General features: G+C 45.4%; 1 protein-coding gene across 1 annotated transcript in view; it reads right to left on the bottom strand.

Annotated features, from left to right (window-relative positions):
• Positions 1-4,118: 4,118 nt before the first annotated feature.
• smg6 (SMG6 nonsense mediated mRNA decay factor) overlaps positions 4,119-11,260 on the bottom strand; it is a 41,736-nt gene continuing 34,594 nt past the window's right edge. Inside the window, exons 16-18 of the mRNA XM_041893398.2 lie at positions 6,658-6,920; positions 6,363-6,444; positions 4,119-6,083 (exon numbers count right to left, since the gene is read on the bottom strand). Of these exons, the coding sequence (XP_041749332.1) occupies positions 5,953-6,083; positions 6,363-6,444; positions 6,658-6,920 (476 nt within the window). The 3' untranslated portion in view covers positions 4,119-5,952. The remainder of the gene's footprint in view (positions 6,084-6,362; positions 6,445-6,657; positions 6,921-11,260) is intronic.

Below are 11,260 nucleotides of genomic sequence, written 5' to 3'. Positions count from 1 at the left end.
CCAACAACACGGTGGCAGTGTGCACACTTTCAGTTTGTTTACCAACTCATAGTAGAAGAAGAAAATGGAGCACTTCAAAATGGAGATTGCCCCATTGACGCTGCCCGTGCGGACATGTATCTTTATCATTCTCTATGTGTAAACCCGTCATTGCACACCACAATCACAAGTAAACATATATAAATAAACAAACAGACAACTGATTTTAATCAAAACAAATACTTTATTCAAATGCAAAATCATTAGAAAGCATTGTGATAGGATAAGACATGCAGGCCTGTCACGTCAGTTAGCTAGCAGTAGTTTTACCAAATATTCTTGAATAAATTGACAGTGTACACACACACACAGGTAAAGATCAAATGATCGAGAGTATAAATTCATGTTATATATCTATAGTTGTTCCTAGACTTGGCTAACAGACTGACGTTACAGAATCGTGTGTGTTACTGTCATAGCTAACTCTTGCGGTCTGGAGAACCGATTGGAACTGGTAACACTTCATGTGCGCATGCGTAATAAACGATCACAGCATGCCGACTGAACATATTTTACATCAGGTATGTCATTCACAGATGTTATATTTGTCTCCTGAGTGGCGCAGTGGTCTAAGGCACTGCATCGCAGTGCTAACTGTGCCACTAGAGATCCTGGTTCGAATCCAGGCTCTGTCGTAGCCGGCCGCGACCGGGAGACCCATGAGGGCGGCGCACAATTGGCCCAGCGTCGACCAGGGTAGGGGAGGGAATGGCCGGCAGGGATGTAGCTCAGTTGATAGAGCATGGCATTTGCAATGCCAGGGTTGTGGGTTCGATTCCCACGGGGGGCCAGTATAAAAAAATAAAATTATTCACTAACTGTAAGTCGCTCTGGATAAGAGCGTCTGCTAAATGACTTAAATGTAAATGTTTACATCGTGTGGGACGTTGTATGGTTGTGAAAAGACTGTGACGCGGTTCATATGCATGAAGAGTTGTTTGCGCACCAGGGTTTCCTTTAGCACAATGTGGGGCCGGACAACGTGACTGGACACGTTTTAATTGATCACATCAGACATCTGATAAATTTACCTGCATTGGGTGCATTAACCCATTAGTGCGTCCACCCACGGTTCTCAGAATGACAGAAATCACATTTAGATTATGGTAATTCATCTTAACCGAACATGCAACTCCTGTAATGAAGCAACCAATAAAACATAATTTTCATACATTTGTGAAAATGCAATTAGCAAGAAAACACCATTCTAAACAGTGCATCTGATGCTTGCGGTTCTATATACACACACTTCATAACCAAAAGTATGTTGACACCTGCTGAACATCTCATTCCAAAATCATGCACATTAATATGGAGTTGGTCCCCCCTTTGCTGCTATAACAGCCTCCACTCTTCTGGGAAGGCTTTCCACTAGATGTTGGAACATTGCTGTGGGGACTTGCTTCCATTCAGCCAAAAGAGCATTAGTGAGGGGCACTGATGTTAGGCGAATAGGCCTGGCTCACAGTAGGCGTTCCAATTCATCCCAAAGGTGTTCGATGGGGTTGAGGTCAGGGCTCTGTGCAGGCCAGTTAAGTTCTTCCACACAGATCTTGACAAACAATTTCTGTATGGACCTCGCTTTGTGCACAGCGGCATTGTCATGCTGAAACAGTAAAGGGCCTTCCCCAAACTGTTGCCACAAAGTTGAAAGCACAGAATCGTCTAGTGTCATTGTATGCTGTAGCGTTAAAGATTTCCCCTCACTGGAACTAAGGGGCCTAGCCCGAACCATAAAAAAACAGCCCCAGACCATTATTCCTCCACCAAATTTGACAGTTGGCACTATGCATTCAGGCAGGTAGCGTTCTCCTGGCATCCGCCAAACCCAGATTCATCCATTGGACTGCCAGATGGTGAAGCGTGATTCATCACTCCAGAGAACGCGTTTCCACTGCTCCAGAGTCCAATAGCTGCGAGCTTTACACCACTCCAACCGACGCTTGGCATTGCGCATAGTGATCTTAGGCTGGAAACCCATTTCTCCCATTTTACAGATAAACAGTTATTGTGCTGACGTTGCTTCCAGAGGCAGTTTAGAACTCGGTAGTGAGTGTTGCAACCGAGAACAGACGATTTTTACACACTTCAGCACTCTGCGGTCCCGTTCTGTGAGCTTGTGTGGCCTACCACTTCGTGGCTGAGCCGTTGTTGCTCCTAGACGTTTCCACTTTACAATAACAACACTTACAGTTGACCAGGGCAGCTCTAGCAGGGCAGAAAGTTGACAAACTGACAAACATCATTTGACGGTGCCACGTTGAAAGTCACTGAGCTCTTCAGTAAGGCCATTCTCCTGTCAGTGTTTGTCTATGGAGATTGCATGGCTGCATGCTCGATTTTATACACCTGTCAGCAACGGGTGTGGCTGAAATAGCCGAATCCACTAATTTGAAGGGGTGTCCACCTACTTGTGTATATATAGTGCATCTCAGAGATCATCTTCTGTTAGACATTTAGAAAGAGGAGGAATCTAAAGATGCAAAAACTAGGACAGTTTGCTAATGTGACTGGGATTGTGCCTTTGACTTGTGGACAACGAAAAAAAGTTTATATGAAAACCAACAGAACAGGAGAGAAATGGTTTCATGGGGAAGTCTTTATAAAATAATTGCCTCCACGTTTAAGGTCGGACTTTGTAAGACATGCGTCATAATATGAAGTAAAACTTTCAGGTGCCTTCAGAAAGTATTCACACCCCTTGACTTTTTCCACATTTTCTTGTGTTACAAAGTGGGATTAAATGGATGCCATTTTTTTGTCAACGATCTACACAAAATACTGGAAAAATGATAAAAATGGTTTGTTTTTTATTAATGGAAAATAAAACACGAATATATCTTGATTAGTTAAGTATTCAACCCCCCCCGAGTCAATACATGTTAGAATCACCTTTGGCAGCGATTACAGCTGAGAGTCTTTCTGTGTAAGTCTGTAAGAGCTTTGCACACCTGGATAGTACAACATTTAACCATTATTCTTTAAATAATTGTTCAAGCTCTGTCAAGTTGGTGGTTGATCATTGCTAGACAGCCATTTTCAAGTCTTGCCATAGATTTTCAAGCCGATTTAAGTCAAAACTGTAACTAAGCCATTCAGGAACATTCAATGTTGTCTTGGGTAAGCAATTCCAGTGTATATTTGGCCTGGTGTTTTAGGTTATTGTCCTGCTGAAAGGTGAATTCATCTCCCAGTGTCTGAAACGAGTTTTCCTCTAGCACCACCATGCTTGAAAAGAAGAAGAGTGGTAACTCCATAATAAGTTGTATTTGACCAAAATATAACACTTTGTATTCTGGACAAAAGGTTAATTGCGTCGCCATTTTTTTTTTTGCAGTATTACTTTAGTGCCTTATTGCAAACAGGATGGATGTTTTGGAATATTTTGTATTCTGTACAGGTTCCTTCTTTTCACTCTGTCATTTAGGTTAGTATTGTGGAGTAACTACACTGTTGTTCATCCATCCTCAGTTTTCTTCCATCCATTAAACCCTGTAACCATTTTAAAATCACCATTGGTCTCATGGTGAAATCCCTGAGCAGTTTCCTTCCTCTCCGGTAACTGAGTCAGGAAGGACGCCTGTATCTTTGTAGTGACTGGGTGTATTGATACACCATCCAAAGTGTAATTAATAACTTCACCATGCTCAAAGGGATATTCAATGTCTGCTTTTATTTTTCATCAATAGGCGCCTTTCTTTGAGAACCATTGGAAAACCTTGCTGGTCTTTGTGGTTGAATCTGTGCTTGAAATTCACTGCTCGACCGAGGGACCTTACAGATAGTTTTATGTGTGGGGTAGAGATGGGGTAGTCGTTTAAAAATGATGTTGAACACTATTATTGCACACAGAGTGAGTCCATGCAACTTATTATGTGACTTGTTAAGCACACCTTTACACCTGAACTTATTTAGGCTTGCCATAACAAAAGGTTTGAGTACTTATTGACTCAAGACATTTCAGCTTTCCATTTTTAGTCAATTTGTAAACATTTCTAAAAACATAATTCCACTTTGACATTATGGGGTATTGTGTGTAGATCAGTGACACAAAATTGAATCCATTTTAAATTCAGGCTGTAACAACAAAATGTGGAAAAAGTCAAGGGGTGTGAATACTTTTCTGTTTTCAAATTGCCTCCAGCTCACATTGTGAAGTGGTTGGTGACGCGCTGATAGCCTGCCTACCGTACTCGAATTGGAGGCGCGCTTCAATAAGGCATACCAGTTGAGAAATAAAAATAGTAGGTCTTGCATTTAGAATAGTAAAAGTCCAGCAACGAGCTGAAGCAGGCTCTCAGCAGCAGCTCTGGTGATATTCAGTTCATAGTCTCTGTATGCTGCGGCGTGTGATAAATACCACAAATGACGATTAACGAAAATACACGTGCCAATTTAATTCCACTAAATTATGCAAATGTTTTGTGTTTTTTTTGGCCGATAAGCATGACCGGGCAAATGCATTTCCATCAATGGAGAAAAAAAAAAGCATTATTTTGCAATGGGGTTCTTCTGGACAATTTGGCTGAGGCAAATGATATTTATTGCCGTACCTTTTGTTTTAGGGAGTGGGGCAAAAGCCGCCAATTACCGGTTAACGGAAAATCCTGATGCTCACACACACACATTCCATTGTTACTGTACCCTGTTGCGCATGCACGCACACACAACCGTTACTGAACCTATCTAGCCAGCCTAGATATGTTCACTCAGATCAGCAGAGAGCTCTGTACTCAATGTGAAGAAAATAGATAGATAATTAATAGAAGCTGAACAAACTGATGAGTTACCCACAGGTGGTGGTAAAAACAAAGGGAAACAAACAAAATATATGAAGAACTAAAACTGACATCCAATCTTATTTGACTTTTTTTTAAAGCTTAAACAAACCAAAAGGGTATGTGATTGAAAACGTCAGCAGACAGACAAGCTCTTCTGTAGAGCATAAACAAGCACGCACACACACTGGATACACCAGCCAACAACACCACAACTCTAAATCAGAAAAAGTATATTTTCTTTGTTTTTTTAAATTTTTTAAAGCCGTTCCTTTATAGAACCCCCAACTTGGAAATTACTCTGTCACCATCAAGCTGCTGGGGGAAACATCACCAACAGTGTTACCGGCCAACTGGGATTCAAACCACTTCCTGGGTCAACAGGAAATGAAACAGATCACTTCCGGGTCACCAGAGGCTGAGCGTGTGACTCCGGGTCAAGGGGATTAAGGTGGGGTACCAATCCCCTATCTAATATACCAGAACCTGGTAACCCATCACTACAGCCCCCCTCCCTGCTCTCCCTGCTCTGGGGTTACAGACAGCTGTCAGTCAAACAGACCCTCACACAGCCAGAGATAACAGTCTTCAGTCAGTCAGGCCTTGCTCCTCCCAGCCCTGACCTATCCCTCTCTGCTCTGTGGTTTCCACAGAGGTAAATGCTGCCGCTGGCCTTGTGAACACGCTGCAGAAGTTATGAACGACGCACGGCTGGACTGGAGGAACCAGATATTAACACACACACACACACCTCCCTCCTCTCCTCTCACTCTCCTCTACCGTTCCTCTTGGTCCAGCCTTCCTGCATCTCTTAAAACTCTCTCTGCTCCTCTCCTCCCTCTGAGAGGTAATTAACACACCCCTCACCACAATGAGGAGAAAAAGATCTCAGCCAATTAAACTCATTCCACCCTCAAAAAAAAACCTTTTTAGTTTTCATTTGAGGTTTTCCACGAAAAAATGAGTTTCTTCTCCTTCTCTCTCTCTCCATCAGTCTTCTCTCCATCAGTCTTCTCTTCTGCGTTAGCGTATATTCTCCTTCTCCACTCCAAGGTGGTGTGAGAGGTGGCCAGCGGTTCTCAGCAGTTGATTGGTTGTATGGGTGCTCTGGGCGTGGTCTAAGGTGTGACCCGGTTCAGCCCACTTTGGCCCAGGTGAGGAAGGAGGGGATGTCCCTGACCGGCACATTCCTGGTCAGGGCTTTGACTCGCAGGTTACGGTCATCTGTTAGGAGAACCACCTCCCGACGCAAGCGCACCGGACCGTCTGGAACAGAGGAAAGAAGAGGGAGGGGGGAGAGAAGAGGGAGGGAGGGGGGAGAGAAGAGGGAGGGAGGGGGGAGAGAAGAGGGAGGGAGGGGGGGGGAGAAGAGGAGGGAGGGAGGGGGAGAAGAGGGAGGGAGGAGGGAGAAGAGGGAGGGAGGGAGGGGGGGAGAAGAGGGAGGGAGGGAGGGTAGAATAAATATATTAGTATAGACACATTATTGTGTAACACACAGGCATGATGTTACAATATGTGTGTGTGTTGGTGGGAGGCGATATCTACCTCTTTGTGCAGGCATGAAGTTCTTAGCCTCATCTTTGCAGTAGTGGAGACAGCAGGACAAGATGACATCATCATTGTTCCCCTGGAGGGTGGGGAGAGACACCAGTAAATCTAAAGCGGAATTTCAACGATAGCCCGGAATTGGTTGAATCGACATTGACTTGCAGTCAAAGACTGCTCCAAACTCTAATTTCACATACAAGAGATGGTAATATACTTGACAGGGGATCTGGGGTACTTGGACACACATTTTAATAAACACGTCAAAACCCACAAACGTCACACAAACACACACCTGTTGTCCGGAGGTGTCTTCGCTCCGGAAGGCGATAGACTCCAGTTGACTTCCTCTGCTGGTCAGCGCTCTGAGACAGGGCTCCCTGGCCTCGAACCCTCGCTCCAGAAACGCCACGGCAACCTTAGCCTTCTCCTGGACAGCCCGGGCGTGGGCCGCACCCCCACCACCAGGGTTTCCACGAGAACCACTGCCACCACGCCCACCGACGGTGCCATCGCAGCTCTCCTGGCCCTTTGCCAAACCATCCAACTCTGTTATCACTGGAGGGAGAGATAAGAGGGAGAGAAGATGAGGGGAGGGAGAGAAGAGGAGGGGAGAGAGAGAAGAGGGAGAGAGAAGAGGAGGGGGAGGGAGAGAGAGAGGAGGGAGAGGGAGGGGGAGAGAGAGAATAGGAGAGGAGGGAGCGGGAGAGAAGAGGAGGGAGGGGAGAGAAGAGGAGGGAGAGAGAGAGAAAAGGGAGGGGAGAGAGAGAAGAGGAGGGAGGGGAGAGAGAGAAGAGGGAGAGAAGAGGAGGGGAGGGGACAGAGAGAAAAGGTAGAGAAGAGAGAGAAGAGGAGGGGATGGGGAGAGAAGAGGAGGGGGAGAGAAGAGGAGGGGGGAGAGAAGAGGAGGGGAGAGAGAGAAGAGGGAGAGAAGAGAGAGAAAAGGGAGAGAAGAGAGAGAGAAGAGGGAGAGAGAAGTGGGAGAGAAGAGAGAGAGAGAAGAGGGAGAGAAGAGGGAGAGAAGAGGAGGGGAGGGAGAGAAGAGGAGGGAGAGAAGAGATGGGAGGGAGAGAAGAGAGGGGAGGGAGAAAGAGAGGGGAGGGAGAGAAAAGGGAGAGAAGAGAGAAAAGAGGAGGGGAGGGGGAGAGAAGAGGAGGGGAGGGAGAGAAGAGAGGGGAGGGAGAGAAGAGAGGGGAGGGAGAGAAGAGGAGGGAGAGAAGAGAGGGGAGGGAGAGAAGAGGAGGGAGAGAAGAGAGGGGAGGGGAGAGAAGAGAGGGGAGGGAGAGAAAAAGGGAGAGAAGAGAGAAAAGAGGAGGGAGGGGGGAGAGAAGAGGAGGGGAGGGAGAGAAGAGAGAGGAGGGAGAGAAGAGGAGGGAGAGAAGAGGGGAGGGAGAGAAGATAGGGGAGGGAGAGAAGAGAGGGGAGGGAGAGAAGAGGAGGGAGAGAAGAGAGGGGAGGGAGAGAAGAGGAGGGAGAGGGAGAGAAGAGAGAGGAGGGAGAGAAGAGAGGGGAGGGAGAGAAGAGGAGGGGAGGGGAGGGAGAGGCGGGCTAAGACAGTCAACACAGCACTAAACATTCCCCTAAGAAACTCCTAAAACCTGATATTGATGGCTGACTTAACTGTTGCTCTGAACAATAAAAATAAAACCGTATGTGTTATGGCTTTTACACCCCCTGCTATAATGTGGATAAAGAGTTACTTGTCCGTGGTGTTCTTTAATGAAAGCCTCTCCAACATAATCCAGGTAGAATCAGGAATTCCCCAGGGCTGCTGTCTAGGCCCCTTACTTTTTTCAATCTTTACTAATGACATGCCACTGGCCTTGAGTAAAGCCAGTGTGTCTATGTATGCAGATGACTCAACACTATACTCGTCAGCTACCACAGCGACTGAAATGACAGCAACACTTAACAAAGAGCTGCAGTTAGTTTCAGAATGGGTGGCAAGGAATAAGTTAGTCCTAAATATTTCAAAAACTAAAAACTAAACCCTTAACCTCAACTAAATCTTGTAATGAATAATGTGGAAATTGAGCAAGTTGAGGTGACTAAACTGCTTGGAGTAACCCTGGATTGTAAACTGTCATGGTCAAAACATGTTGATACAACCGTAGCTAAGATGGGGAGAAGTCTGTCCATAATAAAGCGCTGCTCTACCTTCTTAACAGCACTATCAACAAGGCAGGTCCTACAGGCCCTAGTTTTGTCGCACCTGGACTACTGTTCAGTCGTGTGGTCAGGTGCCACAAAGAGGAACTTAGGAAAATTACAATTGGCTCAGAACAGGGCAGCACGGCTGGCCCTTGGATGTACACAGAGAGATAACATTAATGACATGCATGTAAATCTCTCATGGCTCAAAGTGGAGGTGAGATTGACTTCGTCCCTACTTGTTTTTGTAAGAGGTGTTGACATGCTGAATGTACCGAGCTGTCTGTTTAAACTACTAGCACACAGCTCAGACACCCATGCATACCCCACAAGACATGCCACCAGAGGTCTCTTCACAATCCCCAAGTCCAGAACAGACTATGGGAGGCGCACAGTACTACATAGAGCCATGACTACATGGAACTCTATTCCACATCAGGTAACTGAATAAGATTTAAAAAAAAACAGGTACAAATACCCCTTATGGAACAACGGGGACTGTGAAGAGACTCACGCTAGCACTCTACACACACATACATTGCATTATTGTTGTATGGTGGTATTTTACATTTTGTATTTTAGTAGTGGTGTAATAATGTTATATGATGTACTGTTTTCTCTTTTGTTTTATATGTAATGTACAGTGCATTCGGAAAGTATTCAGACCCCTTGACTTTTTCCACATTTTGTTACGTTACAGCCTTATTCTAAAATGGATTAAATTAATGTTTTTCCTCATCAATCTACACACAATACCCCATAATGACAAAACAGGTTTTTAGACATTTTTGCAAATGTATACTAAATACATAAGTATTCAGACACTTTGCTATGAGACTCGAAATTGAGCTCAGGTGCATCCTGTTTTGACTGATCATCCTTGAGATATTTCTACAACTTGATTGGAGTAAATTCAATTGATTGGACATGATACGGAAAGGCACACACCTGTCTATATAAGGTCCCACAGTTGACAGTGCATGTCAGTGCAAAAACCAAGCCATGAGGTCGAAGGAATTGTCCATAGAGATCTGAGACAGGATTGTGTCTAGGCACAGATCTGGGGAAGGGTACCAAAAAATGTCTGCATCATTGAAGATTCGCAAGAACACAGTGGCCTCCATCATTCTTAAATGTAAGATGTTTGGAACCACCAAGACTCTTCCTAGAGCTGGCCGCCCGGCCAAACTGAGCAATCGGGGGAGAAGTGCCTTGGTCAGGGAGGTGACCAAGAACCCGATGGTCACTCTGACAGAGCTCTAGAGTTCCTCTGTGGAGATGGGAGAACCTTCCAGAAGGACAACCATCTCTATAGCACTCCACCAATCAGACCTTCATGGTAGAGTGGCCAGACGGAAGCCACTCCTCAGGAAAAGGCACATGACAGCCCGCTTGGAGTTTGCCAAAAGGCACCTAAAGACCCTCAGACCAAGAGAAACAAGATTCTCTGGTCTGATGAAACCAATATTGAATTATTTGGCCTGAATGCAAAGCGTCACATCTGGAGGAAACCTGGTACCATCCCTACGTTAAGCATGGTGGTGGCAGCATCATGCTGTGGGGATGTTTTTCAGCGGCAGGGACTGGGAGACTAGTCAGGATCGAGGGAAAGATGAACGAAGCAAAGTACAGAGAAATCCTTGATGAAAACCTTCTCCAGAGCGCTCAGGACCTCAGACTGTGGTGAAGGTTCATCTTCCAACAGGACAATGACCCTAAGCACATAGCCGAGACAATGCAGGAGTGGCTTCGGGACAAGTCTCTGAATGTCCTTGAGTGGCCCAGCCAGAACCCGGACTTGAACCCGATCAAACATCTCTGGAGAGACCTGAAAATAGGTGTGCAGCGACGCTCCCCAACCAACCTGACAGAGCTTGAGAGGATCTGCAGAGAAGAATGGGACAAACTCCCCGAATACAGGTGTGCCAAGCTTGTAGCGTCATACCAAAGAAGACTCGAGGCTGTAATCGCTGCCAAAGGTGCTTCAACAAAGTACTGAGTAAAGGGTCTGAATACTTATGTAAATGTGATATATATATATATACACACACTTTATTTTTTATAAATTTGCAAACATTTCTAAAAACCTGTTTTTGCTTTGTCATTATGGGGTATTGTGTGTAGATGGATGAGAATTATATATTTTTTAATCCATTTTAGAATAAGGCTGTAACGTAACAAATTGTTGAAAAGGTCAAGAGGTCTGAATACTTTCCAAATGCACTGTAAGTGCCTTAATGTGTTTGGATCCCAGGAAGAGTAGCTGCTGCCTTGGCAGGAACTAACGGGGATCCATAATAAACCCCAGGAAGAGTGGCTGCTGCCTTGGCAGGAACTAATGGGGATCCCTAATAAACCCCAGGAAGAGTAGCTGCTGCCTTGGCAGGAACTAACGGGGATCCCTAATAAATACAAATAATATGGTCATACAGTTGGCAGGAGGTTAGGAAGTGCAGCTCGGTTTGCACCTAATTTTGTGGGCAGTGGGTACATAGCCTGTCTTCTCTTGAGAGCCAGGTCTGCCTACGGCGGCCTTTCTCAATAGCAAGGCTATGCTCACCGAGTCTGTACATAGTCAAAGCTTTCCTTAATTTGGGGTCAGTCACAGCGGTCAGGTATTCTGCTACTGTGTAACGTAACATTCCAGTTTGCTCCGTTTTTTGGTTAAATCTTTCTAATGTGTCAAGAAGCTATCTTTTAGTTTCCTGTTTGTGAACAGAGCCCCCATACCAGCTAGCTGAGGGGAC

The sequence above is a fragment of the Coregonus clupeaformis genome, chromosome 13 (genome assembly GCF_020615455.1).
Source record: "Coregonus clupeaformis isolate EN_2021a chromosome 13, ASM2061545v1, whole genome shotgun sequence".
NCBI classification, from domain to species: Eukaryota; Metazoa; Chordata; class Actinopteri; order Salmoniformes; family Salmonidae; genus Coregonus; species Coregonus clupeaformis.
This window is presented reverse-complemented; position numbering and strand designations above follow the sequence as displayed.